Source organism: Mastigoproctus giganteus, chromosome 10 (assembly GCF_048544385.1).
Source record: "Mastigoproctus giganteus isolate SK-2022 chromosome 10, ASM4854438v1, whole genome shotgun sequence".
NCBI lineage: Eukaryota > Metazoa > Arthropoda > Arachnida > Uropygi > Thelyphonidae > Mastigoproctus > Mastigoproctus giganteus.
The window spans coordinates 86,809,772-86,833,406 of NC_143584.1; the positions used below are offsets into that span (position 1 = coordinate 86,809,772).

Consider the following 23,635-nt stretch of genomic DNA (forward strand, 5'->3'; position numbering starts at 1 on the left):
GCTCTTCCTGAAAAAACAATGAGTCTTAAAAACGAAAAGTGCCAGGGTGGAAAAATTTCTAAGGAACGCTTGACTGTACAATTGTGTACAAATATGCTGGGAGACTTTGAACAACCTCTTGTTATAGGAAAACCACAAAATCCTCGTTGTTTCAAGGGCATAAAGTTGAATCTTTTGGATGTTGACTGGAAGTCTAATAAAAAAGCGTGGATGACACGAGATATCATGAGCGAATGGATAAGTCACTTTAACCAAAACATGATTTGTCAAAACAGAAAAATTATTCTTTTCATGGATAATGCTGCATCTCACCCGCACATTGAATTGTCCAACATTCAAATCATTTTTCTGCCACCAAACACATCTGCAGAGTGTCAGCCCTTAGATCAAGGGATAATAAAAAATTTTAAACTTCACTACAGAAAACGTGTTTTAAGACATCTCATTGCAAACATGAACGATGTAACATGTGCGAGTGACCTTGCAAAGAAAATCAGCATCCTAGATGCGATTCAATGGATTTCCTCTTCAGTAAATGCAATTAGAAAACAAACTGTTGTGAACTGTTTTGTAAAGTCTGGCTTCTCAAACGCAAAAATTGAAGTTGTGAACAGCAATGTGGGAGCACCAAGAAGAACAAGAACTTCAACATCTATTGATAATGTACGGCACTTCAGCTACAAGTGACCCTGGCTACAAAGATATAGACTCGAACCTCACTACAGAAGATGGTGCTCTAGATATCAACGACATTATCATCGATATTTTCCAAGAAGTTCCTCATGAGGATGAAGAAATGGAAGGAGGTCATTCTGTCGAAGAACATATTAATGACGAACCACCGATGAAAATAGAAGAAGCGCTAATACAAATCAATCATTTAAAAATGTTTTTTGCCACTGAAGAAGATACTGAAGGACTTTCGATGGTTTCTTCACTCCAAACAAATGTTGAAAACAAAATTATCAGCCGGAAGAAGGTGCAGAAGAAAATAAGTGATTACTGTATGCATTTTTCTTAAGATAAAGTCATAATATGCATAGCACAATTGTATGTATATTATTTACAAAAATATTGTGCAAAATCTGTATATAATTTAATTTAATTTTACATTAAACATTTAACGAGATTTCTTTATCTCTTGTGTATGTATGTACATGTATATTATTTACAAAAATATTGTTGAAAATCTGTATATATTTTAATTTAATTTTACATTAAACATTTAACGATTTTTCTTTCTTTCTTTTTTTTTTTTCTCCCTCAGACTTCTTGTTAGCAGACACTTCTCTGTAACGGACACATTTTCATTCCCCATGGCTGTCCGTTAAAGGGAAGTTTCACTGTATTGTGTTTGGCCACTGTTTGCATGGATAATAGCCACTAATATCCTAGGCATTGACTCCACTAGGTATCTAAAGACACCTAGTGGAGTCAATGGTAGGGATCTGCACAGCCACATTGACTGCAAGGCATTCTACAGTGCCAGAATTGATGAGGGTGGCATGGGTAAAAACCTCACTTCCCATTCCAAAGCATTCCACAGTTGTTCAATAAGGTGGGAAGGAGCAGCAGTGCGTAGCACACGCTTCTTGATTAGACCGGGGTTCGAGCCCGTCACCACCAAATACGGAGGATGCGGAAAGGTCAAGGAATGACCACTGCATATCCCAGAGCAATATGGCCTTAGTTGCTAATGCTCCTAAAAACCAAATAACAAACAAACCAAATAGCCTAGTTGTTCAAGTAGATTGAGGTCAGGCAAATCTGGAGGCCAAACAAGATGGGCAAAGTCTTCAATGGTTTCTCAAGACACTTGTGCACAGTGTGGGCACAAAGACAGTGTGCATTACTGTCTTGGAAGATCCTGTTTCTGTCTGGAAAAAATGCAACATGGCAAGGTGCATGTGATCTTCTAAGAGCTGCCGATAGACCTTACCAGTGAACCGTTGATTCATATGCACAAGGGGTCTTGTACTTGGCAGAAAACATGCCCCATATTAAGCTAAGCCAAACATCCAGGCATATACCTGCCTGGATATTTGGCACCATGCATGATGGGTCCATGGATGTATGTTGCTTGTGCCACACACGGTGTGCATCAGCATGTTGCACTGGGTATTTGGACCCATCCAACAGCACCCATTTCCAGTCCTCCAGTGTCCAACTAGTGTATTGCTGACACTGTAGCATTTGCAATCAATGACGACGGTGGTGGGGAGAGGATGTCTCTTGGGTTGTCTGCTGTGGCTCCCCATACATCTGAGTGTGCATACTGTTCTTGCATTCCTCATGTCGTATTGCAATGTCAACTGTCACACAGTGATCTGCTGTTCAGTCCGTACAATGCACTGCACTCTTCATTCACCATGAGCATCCACCCTGCATAATCCTTTACAGTTCTGTTGGCGGGAGGTTGTTTGACCTGTTCAACATCATTCTTTTGTAACCACAGTGGGCCATGAACAACCAACAAGGTGCATTATTCAATATGAAAGCACTTGATGCATGAGCTTCCATAATCATGCCCTCTTGAAACTCCATGATATCTTTAGTATGTCCAATAACTGTTAATTTATCACTTTGATTTGCATGATCAAATCAGATGCAAATGACCACTACTCTAGCATACGAAGCTGTTTGGCATTTTATACTCTGAGCTATGCAGCATAGTCCATTGCAAATGGGGCGGTCATAATTGAGTGATTACAGCATGTGTATATATATATAGTAGCTCTTTAAAAATAAATTTTGACCCCAATTTAGTATTAACTGAATTGCACTCCCCAGCTTCCTTTCATTCTATAAATATTTTCATGACAGGAGTTCCATTCCCATTAAAAAAGTTAATGAGGTGACTTCACTTAAATTTTACATATCAAATGCAGCCACCAAACCATGTTCAGGTTTGGAGACTGCATTTGGGAAAATGTATTGAACTTTTACAAAGAATCCAAAGACATGCAAATTGTCTAGTGTGAAAGATGAAGAAATCTTTCCTCATAATTATTTCCAAGCTCTGTAATCCATTTTTATAATCTCTCCTCAATCAATATGAGAAAAGATTACAAATATGGATTACAGAGCATGGAAACAAAGCATTGCAGAGAAGATTGATTAAGGGATATAAGGGATGGGAGGTGCAAATTGAATGATAGTGGAATTTTCAGAGTGAAATCGGACACAAAAATCAGGAGAAAAACTATTAGGGAAGAGTAACAGACTGGATCTCAGGAAGTTTATATTTGGTTGGCTTGACCAATACTTCCTTCTTTGTCATTTTCTTAAGGTGCAACTAAATAGGATCTTCTGACAGTTTGAAGAGTACAATAAAAGGGATACAGGTTGTATAGATAATTGGTTGATGCAGTAAAAGCCTAGCTTCCTTGCATCTGTCTCAAGGTTCCCAAAGTGTGGGGCACACCCTCCTGAGTGGGGGGACACGATTTCATGAAATACTAATGAAGTATAATGAATGTCATCCCAATAATCCAGGCACAAAGAATATTTTATTTCCATCTTTGAGATTAAACGTATGGAAGTATATATTCATTTAGCACTTGTTCTGGAAGATGGGGGACACATGAAACTTAGGAATATCTAAATATGCTACAAACAAAGAATCAATTAAGATCTACTGTTAACTAATTCACTACCACCTCTTGTTAGCAGAACTATATAAACTTTCAATATATACTACCTCTTTGAGAAGGCAGAGGAAAGAAAAATCAAACTAAAGAATTATTATTTGTAATTAATAATCCATCAAAGTTGGTAAAAAAAAATTAACAGAAGTTGACTTACATGATTCTGTAACTCATTACTGGTTTCAGGATTCACTGAGGATGCCTTTTCCCACTGGTTCAATAGAGAAGCCATTTCTTTCTTTCGTTCTATTTTATTTAATTTAGTAGTACTGTAATACTTCCAGTCTGTAGATGTTTCCAAAAGTTTTTCTTGTACAAAATCTGGAGCAGAATTCTTTTCTTTGATGGGAGAGCTGCTACGATTCATATTTTTATTTGAATTTACATGTGGAGATTCTATATAACAAGAATACAATAATATTACTCATTCAGAAATGTAAATGAAATAAAAAAAAGCAAAAAATGAATGTTAACATTGGTTAACATTCATTTGTTAACACCTTGGTTCTTAACCAACAGTGCAGCCTCTGATGGGGGAACCCATTTTAGACTGATTTCACTTTCTAAGGTTAAATCAGTCTAAAAACGTATATATATATATATATATATATATATATATATATATATATATATATATATATATTTTTTTTTTTTTTGTTTTTATGAAATAACTTTTTTTTATGCAGTATTTTCTTTGCTTTCTATATTTCACAACAACTTTTTGGAATTGAATAAGAGAATACAGTTAAAGATATCAAGAAAGGGATTATAACAAATAGTTACATTAAACTTTTTCTATTTAGAGGTATCTTGATACCTCTAAATTTGATATATTTCTGTTATTTACATGTAGTGAAATTTCCCTTTTATTCTATGGTATGTATGTGATTCGTTTCTCACATTTTGAAGTCAATGTTTGTTTTAACACAGGTCTGCATCTAAATTCCTCAATTTTGAATGGAATTTCAGAAAGCACCACTAAGTCAAATTTGCTTTGATGGGATAATCTCATATCTTCTGATGGATCGGTTAGTTGTTGGTTATGCATCTTCGCTGAGGCTTTGTGGTTCTTGATGAGATGAGACACCAGCAGTTGATATTTGGCTTTTACACATTAAGGAATTCATGTCTGCCTCCCTTTTAGCTTCTTGGGTTCTATTAAAAGTTTTATTTATAAATTTTCATGCACTTTGAGGATCCACAGCTGGCAGAAAAGACAAGGTGGTCTCAGAAAGAAAATGAAAGGACTGGTTAGAGAATGGTGATTGGTTAGATTTTTTTTTTTTTTTTTTTTTTTATCATCTTGTTTGAATCTTGTGTGTGTTATACTTTTCATCACTTTGATTATATGAGTATGTTCATTTTTCTACCTTGGTGAGCTGTTCACAAGTTATATTAAAATTTTTACATCAGCTTTAGACCTTTGTCTTCTGAGGTATGCAAGCATTTGCTTGCCAGTTTTTGTAGAATTATATAAAGTATACATCATTTTTTATATAATATCGGTGTAAATACACCATAGTTAACCCATAGATTTGAGCTACGATTGTAGCGTAGAAGGCATCGTTTTAATTGTATCTCATAATGTGGTTGCCTTCACAACAAGATAGCTACTATTGAATTACTTCAAATAAATAACGCTTCTCTAGTAGAGAAGACTAGCTGTTATTTATTTTCAGCGGTACCACTACCCAGACGATAGTTTCAAAGCTTTTTGGCTTCGTCATCAGTGGGTGGGCAGGTACCCAGGTAATACAACAAGCCATCTCAGTTGCGAAGTTATATCCACATTATGAGAGATGCCAGAAGGGTGTGGTGGTAATGTATTTGGAAAATTAAATGCACTAGGCATAATCCTTATGGGTTTTGATAATTAACTATATAATATCGGTGTAAATACACCATAGTTAACCCATAGATTTTAGCTACGATTGTAGCGTAGAAGGCATCGTTTTAATTGTATCTCATAATGTGGTTGCCTTCACAACAAGATAGCTACTACTGAATTACTTCAAATAAATAACGCTTCTCTAGTAGAGAAGACTACTGTTATTTATTTTCAGCAGTATTTATTTATAACTTCGCAACTGAGATGGCTTGTTGTATTACCTGAGTACCTGCCCACCCACTGATGACAAAGCCAAAAAGCTTCGAAACGATCGTCTGGGTGGTGGTACCGCTGAAAATAAATAACAGTAGTCTTCTCTACTAGAGAAGTGTTATTTATTTGAAGTAATTCAATAGTAGCTATCTTGTTGTGAAGGCAACCACATTATGAGATACAATTAAAACGATGCCTTCTACGCTACAATCGTAGCTGAAATCTATGGGTTAACTATGGTGTATTTACACCGATATTATATAGTTAATTATCAAAACCCATAAGGATTATGCCTAGTGCATTTAATTTTACAAATCATTTTTTATAGTGCTGCGCTGTAGTTTGGAAAAATTAATTCGAGCAGTAGTTCAAAAATTATGATAACCAGTACCCGAAATCAATCATTTTTATGTCCAATTAATGTTATACCTTAATTACACTATAACATACAATTTGTGAGTATTTTGTAATACAGAATAGGTTAATGGTATATCTTATTATAATTAGTGTTTTTTTTTTAATTATCTGAATATTGTGATATTTTCTTATTTAAATTTTTATCTAGCATTAAATACAGTTTCCATGAGAAGAAGTAAACATAAAATGACTTAGAATAGTGCAACTTGAGAGGGAATTGTTTATGAGAATTCCCAATGAGTTACAGTTTTATTGCTTGTACTCATTGCAGCCTGTTATGCAGAGCTTTCTCTAAATAATGGTGATGCATTATTTTTCTGCATGTTATATGTAGGGTACATGCTGATTCTAAGTTGAAAATCAGCATACTAATGGATGATGGAAAGTCTCTAAACGAGTAAGATGCCCTGGAATGCAATAAGCTGGGAGCTCAGCAGTTACACAAGTGGGCACTGCTATGCCACATGATGCTGTCCCGAAGGATCTGGAATCAGGGATGGATCATAATTAAGTTAATTTTATGGGGACTCAATGGTTAGGAAACTGGGAATATTTTCTGAAAAATACACAGTTGTAACAGAACCAAAGTGCTGTTATACGTAGTCATTATTAAAAATCACAGTATGCACATATAAAGAAAAAAGATACTGTGTGTGTGTGTGTGTGTGTGTGTGTGTGTGTGTGTGTGTGTGTGTGTGTGTGTGTGTGTGTGTGTGTGTGTGGTGTGTGTGTGTGTGTGTGTGTTCATACCTTCGGCCAATCTATGTTATACGGACTGAAGGCTAGTGTAAGTATTATGGACACTGTAGCCCTGCTTGAGTGTTAAATGCATAAGTGTCTGTCCCAGATTTATGCAAGCCCAAGTTACATAATTTCAGACTTATGTAAATTTTTTTTTTCACTCAAATTTTTTTTTTATTGTAAAATTAAAACAGTAAAAAAAAAATAAAATTAAGCAATCAATAACGATGAACCAGCACGCACAAATTGCACAAGTGAGATAGGGAGTAACAAATTTACAAAGCCTAAAAAAATAAGAATCAAGAGAAGATTCTAAAAATTTTGTTTTTTTATATGACTGAAGATTTCAGTGAAGGGAACACACATTTCACCATAATAATGTAAAAACTGACAGAATTCCTGCTATTGGTATTACGGCAAATGCAATAAGATCGAACTGCAAATTGTTTTTATTGTTTTATGGTAGTGCTTTAGTAAATGTGAGCTCACTTGAGGTGATAATAGTGTGTTTCCGCCTTAACCCCATGAAGTTCTTTACAGCAAATTTAATTTGATCATTATCATGGTGCCGACTAAGAGAATAAGTGACAGCGGTACTAGTAAATCTACCAAGAAAAGGAAAGCGATCGATTTGGATCAGAAAATTAAAATAATAAGGATGTATGAAAATGGTCAAATATTAATAAGTGTTCCACGGAATTTAGATTTGTCAGTGTCAACAGCAAACACAATAATAAAGGACAGAATATGATAAGCGGTGAAGGGTTCGGCACCAATGAAGAAATGAAGTAATATCAAGACTACAAAATACATATCAGTTTTAACAGTACAATAACATGCATTTAATGTGTATAAATATCTTTGGAGGCACCTACTAAATTTCGGATGGTAGTAAAATCAGTTTGTCACAATTTTGCAATGTAGACAACATCATTTCCGTTTCATAACAAAGAAAAACAGAGTCAGGAGAGGAGATCATGGGAGGTGATCTGGATGTGCTCAGAGCTGGCATAAACCAGCTGGTTGCGAAAAAAAAAACATTTACGATTCCGGGCATACCACTTAGGTGGCTTTGGACTAACCATTGCCACCCATGGCAGAAACCTTTTGGTAACCAGAGAAATGAATATCTTGCAAAATTTAAAGTAAAGTAAAGCATTTAAAATAAAAGATCATGGGAGGTGATCTTGAATGTGCTCAGAGGTGGCATAAACCGCTCAGAGGTTGCGGAGAAAAACGTGGAAAAGGCAAAAAGAACGGAGTCGGGAGAAGATATCGTGCGAAGAATCATGGGAGGTGATTTTGGATGTACTCAGAGCTGGCATAAAATAACACAACTCTGATTTATATTGTTTTAAAAATAAAAATAGGATGTTTCTTGCAAAAGTATAAAAAATAATTTTATTTTTATGAAAATTTATAATCTAAAAGGCAACAGGTACATGTAAAATACATAAAGTTAAAATCATTTTATTCTTTCCATTTTATTTGCAAATTTGTAACATTTCACAGAATTACTGACACTGAAACAAAGTTTTTAAAATTAAATGGCGAGGTCATAAATTTGTGATGCCAAAAATTCTTGTTCATAAGCTATAAGATTGGCAAATTGGAAGCTTAATGTACTTTTTAATTCTGAAAATAGAGAATTGTGTTGTTCCATAAACAAAAGCTACATTAGAAAAACATATTTTTATAAGTACAGTTTTAACAAAATATTATATATTACCTTTTGTAAATAGCTAAAAAAAAAAAAATATATATATATATATATATATATTTAATTACTAACCATCAACATCACTGCCACTACTAGAGGACTTTCTTACTACTTGACAAGAATCAAGGTCACTCAAATTGCTATTTTTAATATCTGACAGGTGTGGTACTTTAGGCACTTTCTCTTTGCATTTAGGAGTACTAGATGAAAAGCCACTTGTAGCTACTCTTTCAAAGAGTGCTGCACGAGCTGCAACAGAAAGGATTTCTGGCTTATCTGGAATACTTTTATTATTGCTTAGTCCTACAAGATTATTTTCAAACAGTGCACGGCGAGCAGACAAGGACATTTCTGCAGGATCCACCTCGTTGCTACTCATTTTTTTCTCAGAAATTCCTGTGCATTTCATGGTGGCTATTTCAGAAACTTCGCTAACAGATGAGAAAAGACAAGATTTCTGACCTTTGTCAGTATCTGTAAATGAATGAAACTGAATGAAAAATTAGATTAACTTGATAATTTATATAAAAATCATAAAAATTTGGAATGATGAATTACAGATAAAATATTAATCCATGTGATAAAGATAATTTAATCTCTCTCTCTCTCTCTCTCTCTCTCTCTCTCTCTCTCTCTCTCTCTCTCTATGCCCCACCATCCCTCCCCCCCTTTAGAATATTTCTTTGTATCTGACTACCTTCATGTATAATATGTGTGTGGCTATTAAATAATGAGACTGTTGCAGTAAAATAAATTCATACCTTACCAGTTATCCCCTTCAAAATAATTGCCTTAGATTTGCACACTGTTCCATGCATTTCTTCCAAGAACAGAAACATTTCTGGAACTCATTCTCTGATTTTAACACTTTGGACTTTTTTTTTTCAGAATATCTTCAACAGATTGAAAATGGGTTCTCTTAAGTACACTTTTCAGTTTAGGGAAGAGAAAAACGTCACAAGGGGTTAGATCTGACAAGTAGGGTGAATGTTCACACACACAAGGTTTTGTTTTTTGGCCAGAAAAAAGGAGTATTGCTTGTTGGAGCATTGTCTTGATAGATCATCCACCCATCCTTCCATGAATCAGGTCTCTTCCTTTGAATTTTTTCATGCAGCTTTGTCAGAACTTCAATGTAGTATGTTTTATTGACAGTTATTTGGGGCACATATTCAGCCATAATAATTCCTTTAATTAAAGACTGTATTTTACATGAAAAAACATCAAAAGGTGTAAAAACAGAAACCAAGAAGAAACAGGAAGATGACACTGAACATGCAAAATCAGGAATCATGATATTTATCCATAAGTCACTTCAGGGTAATATTTCTTACTATAAATATGGAATGACAGAATCCTAGACGTAACGCTGAAAATAAGTAGAGAATATATTACAATTATTGGATGCTATGGCCCTGAGGAAGGTAAAGAAGAAGATAATGATCAGTTTTATGTAGTTTGTTTGTTTATTTGGTTTTTAGGAGCATTAGCAACTAAGGCCATATTGCTCTGGGATATGCGGTGGTTATTCCCTGACCTTTCCGCATCCTCCGTATTTGGTGGTGACAAGCTCGAACCCCAGTCTAATCAAGAAGCGTGTGCTACGCACTGCTGCTCCTTCCCACCTGGCTACGGAGGCACCAGTTTTATGTAGTTACAAAGGATCAAAGATAAGGCTAATCCTAATGACTATCTTCTTATAATGGGTGATATGAATGCCCAAGTAGGTAATACGCCATATGGAGCTAATATAGGGAAAAATGTACTTTTTCCCTATATTAGGGAAATTATGGAGAATCAATTTGTAATAAAAATGGGAATAGATTAAGAGACTTTGTTACTGGTAATGAATTAAAAATTATAAATACATTTTTTAAACATAAAGAATTTCACAAGTTTATATGGGAAGCTAGGAATCTCAGAAGTGTAATAGATTATATTATTGGCAACAGGAAAATAGCAAATATGATTATGGATGCCGTACATAGAAGCTATGAAATTGAATCAGATCATTATCTGCTAATAGGAAAGCTAAGGATGCCACCAAGATGGAAAAAATCAAATCAGAAAAATGAATCAAATTTGACTAGAACTTTCAGAGTTACTTTATTAGATGAAGAAAGTATTTGAACCCTTTATAAACAGAGAATAGAGCAAATGTCAGAAAAGAAAGAAAGTGATGATATAGAAATAGAATGGGAGAATTTTAAAAATATTCTCATTACAATAGTAAATGAATGTTTGGGAACTAAAGGCAAATGGAAAAGAAAAAGAGGAATCAGGAACTGGGATAATTATATTAAAATCATTATACAGGAAAAGAAGAAGCCTATAAAAAATGGTTAAACAGCAAAACAATAGGAGCAGAAATTGAATATAAAAGAAAAAGAGCAATAGCTAGAAAGGCATGTAGAAAGAAAAACAGAGAAATGTGGGACCATTTTATATCAAAAATGGAAAGTGATATATCAGTGAAACGACCCAATTTCTATAAAATCTTAAAAAAATTAATAAGGACATTAAAGAAAACACTGAACTCCAAATTATTAAAAAAGAAATCTACTTCCAAAATTTATGGATAGAACATGATACTAACTTGTATAAAATATCGCCAAATGAAAATACGGCTAGGGAAGATATATCTTTACAACAATTTAAAGATGCTTTAAATAACAGTAAATCTGTAAAGTCTCCAGGTGAAGACAATATAAACATGGAATTAAGAAAATATGCTGGTAATAATTTCCACAGACTCCTATTAAGATTCTATAATTTAGTTTGGAACCAAGGAACAAGTCCATCAAGTCGGAAAAATGCCCTTGTCATCCCTATATTTAAAAAAGGTAACAAATCTTGTTGTGAGAATTACAGAGGAATGAGCCATCTAAATGGTGGATATAGATTATTGCCAGCAAAATTATGGACATATATTGATCCAGCTTTATATGAAAAACAAAATGGATTTAGAAAGGGAAGATCCTGTATCGACCCAGCTTTTACATTAAAAATTTTAATAGAGAAGAACAGAGAATATAATATTGAAACACATTTTGCATTTATTGATTTCAGGAAAGCTTTTGATATGGTCTCTAGAAGAAAATTATGGGAAATTTCAAAACAATTAAATATCCCTAATCAATTATTAAATGCTATAATGGATGTCTATCATAATAACAGAATTTCAATAAAGTCTAACTCTGGTATAACAATGGAAATCAATCAATCGAGGAGTTAGTCAAGGATGCCCGATGTTGCCATCGTTTAATATTTATATAAATGCAATAGTCAAAGAATGGAAGAATATTATCAACTGTGGTTTTAAAATTGATCGAGTAACTAAATTAAATACTTTATTATTCATGAACAATTAAATAATAACAGCTCAGAATGAATACGAACTTCAAAGATCAATTTTTAGTTTAAACAATATTGCTAAAACATTTGGAATGGAAATTTCAAATGAAAAGACTAAAGTTATGGCATTTAAAGGTAATTATCCAATCAGAAGCAAAATAGTAATAGAAAATACCATCCGAGAACAAGTTAATTTATTTAAGTATCTTGAATGTTATCTTTCTTATGTCAAAGAAAAAGATATAGAATTAAAAAGTTTCCAATTTTCTAAAAGTTACAAGTTTAATTAACAATATCCTAAAACCGAATAAAGTTGAAAAGCATACAAGGATATAAAAGCTTATAAGGTGATAGCAAAACCCACTTTACTCTATGGAAGTGAAACATGGACAATTAAATCAAAAGATGAGAAAAGGATTGAAAGTGCTGAAATGAAATTTATTTGCCAAACCAGTGATATAGATTATTGGACAAGAAGAAAAGTTCTGATATTCATAAAGAATTAGGAATTGATCCAGTAATAGATAGAATCTACAAATACAGAGGAAAATGGATTAATCATTTGGATGGGATGCATCCAGCAAGATTACCAAAGAAGATTATGAAATATTGGCCAGTTGGAAGAAGAGATCCAGGACCTCCAAAGAAAAGATGGACTGAGACTGGAACAGGCCATCTGGCCTAAATCCTTGAAAGGATAATGATGATGAATTATAGAAGGAAACATAAAATAGGTCAAAATGTGTGTCTGCAATTAACTCAAGTCTTCAGGGATTAACTCAAGTCTTGAGGGAGTCTGCAGGCTCTAGGGAGGAATTTTTATCAGTGTGGCCCAAACTTATATGCAGATAGAATGAATCTATTATGTAGAGATAGTATTCTCTATCACTACGGGACATGATACTGCCAAGGGGGATGTCTTTGTGTGTGCATGATGTGAGGAGTGCAAGGAAATCAGGCGACAACTCAGCGTTGTTATGGGCCTTTATGAGAGCTTGAAGGACAGGGTGGATGCCCTCGAAGGAAATAAATTGAGGGGCCCATCAAGCTCTCAGCTGCCCACATCAATGCCAGAGCTTGCACTTGGTCATCAGGCAACACAGAGGCAGCCCCCTAGGCAGAATGCGCTGGTCCCACAGGAACTAGTAGTTGTTGGTGACTCTATTGTCAGGGAAACGGGGAACATGCTTTGTAAAAAGGATAGGTGGAATAGGACCAGGGTATGTCTGCCAGGGGCAAAGGTTGATGACGTTGTAGAGCGTCATCAACCTAAAAGATGATATCCGTTGTAGAGCGGATATCATCTTTTAAGGGCACAAAAGGTGATATAGTTGTACACGTTGGCACTAATGATATTAAGAGTAGGAGACCGGCGGAATTACTTAGCAAGTACAGGTCACTGTTGAAAAAAAGCCGTGAATTAGGGTTGAATTTGAAAGTGTCTGCAATTCTGCCCAGACACAATAGGAGGGAGTATATGATGAGAGCCTTGTCGATCAATTCGGCCCTGGAGGGATTGTGCAAGGCTCAATCCCTCCAGGGCCGAATTGGGGTAGAATTTTTTTCAGCCTGGACTGTACTTGTTAACAGGAGAGATTGCTTCTACAGGGATGGGATACACTTAAATAGAAAGGGTGCAAGAATTTTTGCTGATGCTGTCGAGGCAGTGTTAGGTAGGTCGGAAAACTGCAAGTTGGGGGGATACAAGGACTAATAGATTAACAGTAGCCACTGGCAGAGGTGGAAGTGATTCTTGCACTGCTTCTATTGAAATGAGCAGAAGCCTGAAAAACAAGATGCAGGATATTTCAGAGACTGCTGGGAGTCATTGCGGTACAAGTAAACACATGGGTTGTGTTAGGGTAGCTAAGAATAGAAACAGGTGCATGTATACCTGCGTGTACACCAATGCTAGGAGTTTGGTAAATAAATTTGATGAATTTGAGGTATTGCTCAAAACATCAAAGGCAGATATTGTTGGGATATCAGAGACGTGGTGTCACACAGATATAAGTAATGCGGAACTGGAATTTGGGGAATACAATGTGTATAGACAGGATAGACAGGACAGGAGGGGAGGAGGGGTTATGCTATTAATTAAGAAACACATAAAGTCCAAGGAAGTGAAGCCAGTCGACATCGATGGACAGGGCAGTGTCGAGTCAGTTTGGTGTGACATAAGCATAGGGAAATCAAAATTGAGAGTAGGAGTGTGCTATAGGCCTAATGACTCTGATGAGTATAATAAGATATTGTACAGGGAAATAGAGTGGGCCAGTAAATCAGAGAGTCTTATAATGGGAGATTTTAATTTCCCAGATATTGACTGGAATTTATGGGTTGGTCACTCGCACACTAGCAAGGCTTTTGTGAATTTATTGGATGATTGTTTTCTACATCAGCATGTTCGTGAGGCAACAAGAGGGAGCAATACTCTTGATCTGATTATCAGTAGTGATTCTTCATGCATTAAGAATCTGCAGATAAATGAACCACTAGGTGGCAGTGATCACAGTGTGTTGAAGTGGGATTTACTCAAGGAGGTAACTACCATCAGAGGTAAAGGGAAGGGTTTTTGTTTTCGTAAAGGCGACTATGATGGTCTGAGACAGTATTTAAATTCTATACAGTGGGACCAACTGATGATGTTACCAACAGCAAACTCAAAATGGGAAGCATTCAAGGAACTAATCTTGGAGGCTACCAGGCTTTACATACCAACTAAGAAATATTGTTCAAGGTTTAGGCCTAAATGGTTGTCAGATGAACTAATGAGACATGTAGCAGAGAAGAAAAATGCATGGGATACATACAAATTAATGAGTGACATGGAAGCCTATGGTAGATATAAGTTGGTCTGTAACCAAGTCACAAAGGAGATTAGGCAGGCAAAGGCAGACTACGAAAAATCCTTGGCAAAGGATGCAAAGAAAAACAAAAAAGAGTTTTTTACATATTTAAACTCGAGAAGGAAAGGGATAAATCAGATTGGTCCACTGGATATTGATGGTTCAACAGTTGAGGATCCTGCTCAGGTGGCTAACTATCTAAACGAGTATTTTGCATCTACATTCACGCATGAGGAGTTATTCAGGAAGGAGAATGATGTAGGTAAAGTAAACATTGGCAGTGAGCTGGATGATTTTGTAATAACTGAGAGGAAAGTGGAGGAGAGATTGTTGAGGATAAACATAAAAAAGGCACCTGGGGTGGATGGGATCTATCCAGTTATATTAAAGGAGGCAGCAAAGGAAGTAAGCAAACCCCTAGCCATAATTATGAGAGCTTCTTTGGACTCAGGGGAGGTACCCATAGACTGGAAATATGCAAATGTGACCCCAATTCACAAAGGAGGATCAAAGGCTGACACAAGTAATTATAGACCTGTTAGTTTAACTTCTGTTCCAGGTAAATTAATGGAGGCACTGGTTAAAGAAGCACTGCAGGATCATCTAGACAAGAATTCAGTTATAGCTCAGACGCAGCACGGTTTTGTTAAGGGCAGGTCTTGCCTGACCAATTTGATTGGATACTATGATGTAGTCACAAAAGAACTGGATGCAGGGAATAACTTTGATATTATATATTTGGATCTTAGAAAGGCTTTTGATACTGTTGCACATGGAAGACTGCTGCACAAATTGGAACAGTGTGGCATTGGAGGCAAATTGCTGCTATGAATAAGGGGATGGTTGAGTGGCAGAAGACAGAGAGTGGTAATCAATGGACACTGCTCAACGTGGACTAATGTTATTAGTGGAGTTCCTCAGGGTTCAGTGTTGGGTCCGTTGTTGTTTTCGGTGTTTATGAATGATATTGATGATGGGATATCAAGTTTAATGTCCAAGTTTGCAGATGATACAAAGGTTGGCAGGGTTGTTAAGGACACTACTGACGCTATGCTGCTGCAACAGGATCTGGAAAGGTTGAGCAGATGGGCTGAGAGGTGGCAAATGAAGTTTAACATTGACAAATGTAAAGTACTACATATGGGAAACAGTAACCCCAGAGCAACGTATCAGCTCTGTGGTACTACACTGACAGTGGTGGAGAATGAAAAGGACGTGGGGGTAATTGTGCAGGCAGATATGAAGTTCTCTGAGATGTGCAGACGAGCTGCAAGAGTAGCTCATGGTGTCTTGTCAATGATATACAGGAATTTTTCTAGCAGGGATAAGGAGGTGATTATTCCCTTGTATAAGGCAATGGTTAGGCCACATCTTGAGTACTGTATACAGGTCTGGAGGCCTCATTTCAAGAAGGATGTAGAGCTGCTGGAAAGGGTACAGAGAAGGGCAACAAGATTAGTGAATGGAACAAAGGGTTGCTCTTACGAAGAAAGGCTTAAGTTTTGCAAATTACAGAGTCTGGAGACTAGGCACCGGCGAGATGATCTGATAGAGGTGTATAAGGCTTTGAATGGTTTGAGCATGCTCAATGCCAATGGGATTCTTCATCTTGCTCAGAATAATCACCTCAGAGGGCATAAATTCAAATTGAGGAAGGACGGATGTCGGATAGATGTGCGGAAATTTGCCTTTGGCCAGCGGGTGGTTGGTTGGTGGAACCGACTTCCATCACTTGTTGTTGAAGTTGATAGCCTAAACAAATTTAAAGCTCAACTGGACAGGTATTTCGAACAAACGGAGGGGTGAAATGGGAGTGGTTTTTTTTTGGCTGATGCTGAATAAGCTTGCTTTCTTGCATCATATGCCTCTACTAATGCTAATGCTATTCACTTGAACAAAGATGGTGCAAGGGTTATGGACCATGTTTACCTGATGATATGGGTAAAAGTAATGTTGCGTGTGCGCGCGCACACACAAACACACACATGCACGCACACGCACACACACACACACACCTCAACATTGGCAAGATGGTCTGACATTTCAAATGATTGGGAAGGTGAAGCAAGAGGAACAAACCTAAATAACTTCAAGGGGTGTGTCAAGGTAGTAAACTATAGAAGGATACTTAGTCTTAGCTCTGTCTGCAGGAATGTCATGAGTGTTGTCAATAAAATGAGTGAATTCAAACTCCTGGTTAGGACAACTAATGCTGACATAACAGGGTTAACATGGTGCCACCTGGAAATTGGGGATGACCATTTCCATTATGGTATGTATAATGTATTTAGAAAAGACAGAGAAAACTATGGGATTGTGGGATCATGCTTCTTAATTAAAAGTAGCCTGAGTGCAAAAAGAACTTTTGCTGAGTCAGAAGTTACACTTGCCAGCATAGAATCTATATGGTGTGATTAGTTGGAAGCAAAAGTATAATGAGAGTATGAGTAATCTACAGACCAGAAGATTGTGAAGACTATCACAGCTGACAGTTACAGGCTCCGCAAAAACGATAAGTGTTTGCCTTTTATTTACATGATTGTTGTTTTATATTGTACTTAATACGTAGTCATATAGTTATAGTTACGCTGGTTATTTTTTATTTTAATTTAGATAAAGAGTTTTTTGTGGATTTTACTTACGATAGGTAAAACCGTTATTTTTGTTCGATTTTTGTAGCCATTGTTTTTGTATATAGGGAATTCAAAGTTTTTGTAGGGAATTCAAAGTTTTTAATTGAGGTGGCTCTAACGCATAATTATATAGTAATACGCTTCACTGTTTCTATTTCATAGTTTCTATTCAAATACTACTGACATTTAATTTATTGATTTTATTAATTTAAACTACCATGCCCCGAACTAGAGCAGCAAAGCAACGGGCACAAAGTAGCAGGAGTGTTGTGACTCGGGGGAGAACTGAGGGGGGGCGATTCTCCAACGCGTCACAGCCTAAAAAAATGTGCAACTTGTGAAATGTTTGCCGAACTCTCTGGAACGGAACATGATATTGCCATGGGGGATGTCTTTGTGTGTGCGCGATGTAAGGAGTGTAAGGAAATCAGGCGACAACTTAGCGTTGTTATGGGCCTATATGAGAGTTTGAAGGACAGGGTGGATGCCCTCGAAGGAAATAAATTGAGGGGCCCATCAAGCTCTCAGCTGCCCACATCAACGCCAGAGCTTGCACTTGGTCATCACGCAACACAGCGGCAACCCCCAAGGCAGAATGCGCTGGTTCCACAGGAACTATTAGTTGTTGGTGACTCTATTGTCAGGGAAACGGGGAACATGCTATGTAAAAAGGATAGGTGGAACAGGACCAGGGTATGTCTGCCAGGGGCAAAGGTTGATGACGTTGTAGAGCGGATATCATCTTTCAAGGGCACAAAAGGTGATATAGTTGTACACGTTGGCACTAATGATATTAAGAGTAGGAGACCGGCAGAATTACTCAACAAGTACAGGTCACTGTTGAAAAAAAGCCGAGAATTAGGGTTGAATTTGAAAGTGTCTGCAATTCTGCCCAGACACGATAGGAGGGAGTATATGATGAGAGCCTTGTCGATCAATTCGGCCCTGGAAAGATTGTGCAAGGCTCAAGGGGTAGAATTTTTTTCAGCCTGGACTGTACTTGTTAACAGGAGAGATTGCTTCTACAGGGATGGGATACACTTAAATAGAAAGGGTGCAAGAATATTTGCTGATGCTATCGAGGCAGTGTTAGGTGGGTCGGAAAACTGCTAGCTTGGGGGGGATACAAAGACTAATAGTTAAACAGTAACCGCAGGCAGAGGTGAAGGTGATTCTTGCACAACTTCTATTAGAATAAGAAGCGACCTGGAGCGAGGGGTGTTGGGGGTTTCAGGGACGGATGGCAGTCATCCTGGAATAGCTGGGTATATGGGATGTGTTAGGGTAACAAGGAATAGGCATAGGAGCATGTATGCTTGCATGTATACCAATGCTAGAAGTATAGTAAATAAATTTGATGAATTTGAAGTGTTGGTCAAGACATCAAAGGCGGATATTGTTGGGATAGCAGAGACGTGGTGTCACAAAGATATAAGGAATGCAGAACTGGAATTTGGGGAGTACAATGTGTACAGAAAGGATAGACAGGACAGAAAGGGAGGAGGTGTTATGCTGTTAATTAAGAAAAACATAAAATCAAAAGAAGTGCATCCAGTTGATATAGATGGACAGTGCACTGTTGAGTCAGTTTGGTGTGACATAAGCACTGCAAAAGCAAAAATAAGAGTAGGAGTGTGTTATAGGCCTAATGACTCGAATGAGTACAATGAACAATTGTACAGAGAAATAGAGTGGGCCAGTAAATCAGAATGTCTTATAATGGGGGATTTTAACTTCCCAGATATTGACTGGAACTTGTGGGTTGGTCACTCACACACTAGTCAGACTTTTGTGGATTTATTGGATGATTGTTTTCTGCAGCAGCATGTTCGAGAGGCAACCAGAGAAAGTAATACTCTTGATCTGGTTATCAGCAGTGATCATTCGTGTATTAAGAATTTGCAGATAAAGGAACCACTAGGTGGCAGTGATCACAGTGTGCTGAAGTGGGATTTACTCAAAGAGGTAACTACCATCAGGGGTAAAGGAAAGGGTTTTTGCTTCCGTAAAGGGGAGTACAGTGGTCTCAGACAGTTTTTAAATTCTGTACAGTGGGATCGACTGACGATGTTACAAACAGTAAATTCTAAGTGGGAAGCATTCAAGGAATTAATCGTGGAAGCTACTAGACTTTTCATACCGATGAAGAAATATTGTTCAAGGTTTAGGCCTAAATGGTTATCAAATGAACTAATGAGACTCGTGACAGAGAAGAAAAATGTATGGGATGCATATAAATTATCAGGCGACGCAGAAGCCTGTAGCAGATATAAGCCAGTCTGTAACCAGGTTACAAAGGAGGTTCGGCAGGCAAAGGCGGATTACGAGAAATCTTTGGCAAAAGATGCTAAGAAAAACAGCAAGGATTTCTTTACTTATATAAACTCTAAAAGGAAGGGGCTGAATATGATTGGTCCACTTGACATCGATGGTTCGACTGTTGATGATCCTGCTCAGATAGCAAACAAACTGAATGAGTATTTTGCATCTACATTCACACGTGAGGAATCATTACAGTTTGAAAATGGAAGAAGGTTATCAAATTGTAGCAGTGTGCTTAATGATTTTGTAATAACTGAGAGCAAAGTGGAGGAGAAATTGTTGAACTTAAACATAAGAAAGGCACCTGGGGCGGATGGGATCTATCCAGTTATATTAAAGGAGGCGGCAAAGCACAACTAAGCAAACCCTTAGCCATAATTATGAGAGCATCCTTGGATTCAGGGGAGGTTCCCACGGACTGAAGATGTGCAAATGTATCCCCAATTCACAAAGGAGGTTCGAAGGGTGACACGAATAATTACAGACCAGTTAGTTTAACTTCTGTTCCGGGTAAAATAATGGAGTCACTGGTTAAAGATGCATTGCAGGATCATCTAGACAAGACTGCAGCAATAATTCAGACACAGCATGGGTTTGTTAAGGGAAAGTCTTGTCTGACAAATTTGATTGGTTATTATGATGTGGTCACAAAGGAACTGGATGCAAAAAATAATTTTGATATCATATACTTGGATTTCAGGAAAGCTTTTGACACTGTTGCGCATGGAAGACTACTGTACAAAGTGGAGCAGAATGGTATTAAGGGTAAGTTGCTACAATGGATAAAAGGATGGTTAAGTGGGAGAAGACAGAGGGTGGTAATCAATGGGTGCTGCTCTTCGTGGACTAATGTTATTAGTGGAGTCCCACAGGGTTCGGTGTTGTGTCCACTGTTGTTTTGTATATTTATCAATGATATTGATGAAGGTATATCAGGCTTAATGTCGAAGTTTGCAGATGACACGAAGGTTGGCAGGGTTGTTAATGACAGTAATGGCAGTGTGCTACTGCAACAGGATCTAGATAATTTAGGCAGATGGGCTAAGAAGTGGCAACTGAAGTTTAACCTTGACAAATGCAAAGTACTGCATATGGGTAGAAGTAACCCCAGAGAAACGTACCAACTGTGTGGTACTACACTTAAGGTGGTAGAAAATGAAAAAGACCTGGGAGTAATTGTGCAGTCAGATATGAAGTTTTCTGAGCAATGTAGACAGGCTGCTAGGGCAGGTCATGGGGTTTTGTCAATGATATATAGGAATTTTGCTAGCAGGGAAAAGGAGGTGATTGTCCCTCTGTATAAGGCAATGGTCAAGCCACGCCTTGAGTACTGCGTACAGGTCTGGAGGCCTCATTTTAGGAAGGATGTAGATTTGCTTGAGCGTGTACAGAGAAGAGCAACACGATTGGTGAGGGGAATGAAGGGATCCTCTTACCAAGAGAGGCTTAAGTTCTGCAAATTGCAGTGGCTGGAGACTAGGCACCTGCACGGTGATCTGATTGAGGTCTATAAGGCCTTGAATGGGTTGAGCACGCTGAATTCTGATGGGATCCTCCCACTTGTTCAGAATACGAACCTACGGGGACATAAGTTCAAATTAAGAAAGGATAGATGTAGAATAGATGTGCGGAAATTTGCCTTTAGCCAGCGGGTGGTTAATTGCTGGAACAAACTTCCATCTGTCGTTGTGGAAGTTGATAGGTTAAATAAATTTAAGGAGGAACTGGACAGGCAATTGGAGGGTATGGTGTGATTTTTTTTTTTTTTTTTGGGCTGATGCTGCATAAGCTCCTACACTTGCTTTCTTGCATCAAGTGCCACTACTACTACTACTACTACTACAATATTTTCTATCTACATGCAGATAGAAAGGACAGGTTTTAATTTCCAAAAAGGGTATTATGGGAGGTGCCATGTGGCATCTATTAAATGGGTGGATTGCAGAGGGAGGGCAAATACATTAGAGTCATAGAATACCTTTAAAGCAATAATCACTGAAGCCATGAATGCATAAATACCATTAAGAAAATATAAGATGAGGAGGATACTGAGATGGACAAATATGGAGCTAGTCAGTTTAAAAGAGCAGAGAAAACCAGCATGGGATATTTACAGAGCAATGAAGATTACAGCAGCTACAAGTTGATCTGTAATAGTACCACAGATAAGGAGAGGGAAGCAAAGGCAGAGTACAAGAAAGCACTGGCTAAGAGATCAAAAATTGGGGAAAGAAATTTTTCATGTATATGAATACAGAGAAAAAGAAAACAAATCAGATCAGACCCTTGTGTACTGAGTGGGAGAAAGTCTTAGATAACCCAGCTGATATTGCTGAAGAATTTAATAGGTCCTTTGCATTGGTCATTACCAGCAAAGGACTCCTTAGAACAGTGTTTCTCAAACTGTGTTCCGTGGAACACTAGTATTCTGTGAAAAATCGTAATTAATAATTTTTAAAAAAATTAAATAAATAAATTTTACATATTTGTAGAGTACACCACTTTTCTATCAATTAAATTAAAAAAAATTTTTTTTTCAGTTAATAATATACTGGCATAGACTAATAATCAAACAGACCACAGAACACTTTATTTTAGCAGGCTTTTACATAGAGAAGTATGCATACAGATAATGACATCTACGAAAAAGTAACAATGTGGTGGGTGATCTAGTATGTGATTTAGTGTGGAGTACATGGGTTGAAGGAGAGGGGGGGGCGAACTGATATCATAACTAAACTCACTTCCTTGAATACATTTTTTTTGATAATTATCAGTATTTTGAAATATTATTAAAATAAATGACGATGGATATGTGGTTGAAAAATGGAACTTTAAAACGAGAAGCAATTATTTCTAGTATTGCAACTATAGTCGATGAAAATGAGCACAATATTGTCACACTTCATAGTGAGGATGAAAAATCGCAGCCTTTTGTTCCTCAAAAATCCGAAGTGAAAAAACAGTAACCTACTAAAAAAAAAAAAAAAAAAAAAAAAATGAAAGTATGATGACAGTTATTTGCATTTTGGCTTTACATGTGTTGGAAATAAAGATGCTCCTGATGCACAGTGCATCATATGTAATAAAATATTAGCCAGAGTTCTTTGGATTCAGCTAAACTTGTGTTCAGTAAATATATGTGTTCCGCAAATATATTGTGGGATGAAAAGTGTTCCATGACTAAAAAAGGTTGGGAAAAGCTGCCTTAGAGGTGGTGCAAGTGAGGCTGAGCCATATGTAATAAAGTGATTTTGAAATTTTGAAATTACATATGACTGTTTATTAGAAAAACCTTCAAGCCTAAAGGCTTGTAAGGTTCTTGGAGTTGATGGCATATACCCAGTAATTTTGAGAGAGGCAGCCAGAGAGTGTATTGAACCATTGAAGTTAATTATGAGGACTGAATTATGACCACTGAAGACTTGGGTGAGATTTCTTTGGATTGGAGAAGTGGCAATGTATCTGCAAATACAGGCTGGTTAGTCTGACTTCATTTGTGGAGAAAATTTATATAGAAGTGGGACATTTATATAGAAGTGGCATTCAGAAGGACACATGACAGTTTTGTTAAGGGAAAATCATATTTAACTAACGGACACACTTACACATAGGCTATATTCAGGAAACGGTTTTGATAATATATCTGGATTTTAGAAAGCATTGACTCAGTACCTCAGTTTACGTATAAGCTGGAACGTACTGGGATTATGGAAAGATCTACAATGGATTGCAGGTTAGTTGCAGGGCCTAAGGCAGAGGGTTGTGATTAATGGAAATTCTTCAGATTGGTGTAATGTCAGAAGTGGGATCCTCCAAGGAATGGTTCTTAGACCACTGTTGTTTCTGTT

General features: G+C 37.0%; 1 protein-coding gene across 2 annotated transcripts in view; it reads right to left on the reverse strand.

Annotated features, from left to right (window-relative positions):
• The window catches only part of LOC150079136 (uncharacterized), a 381,717-nt gene that overhangs the window by 265,978 nt on the left and 92,104 nt on the right, over nucleotides 1-23,635 (reverse strand). For both annotated transcript variants that reach the window (XM_090382718.1, XM_090382717.1), the window contains exons 6-7: nucleotides 8,699-9,100; nucleotides 3,805-4,043 (exon numbers count right to left, since the gene is read on the reverse strand). In XM_090382718.1, coding sequence (XP_090238844.1) covers nucleotides 3,805-4,043; nucleotides 8,699-9,100 — 641 coding nt within the window. The remainder of the gene's footprint in view (nucleotides 1-3,804; nucleotides 4,044-8,698; nucleotides 9,101-23,635) is intronic.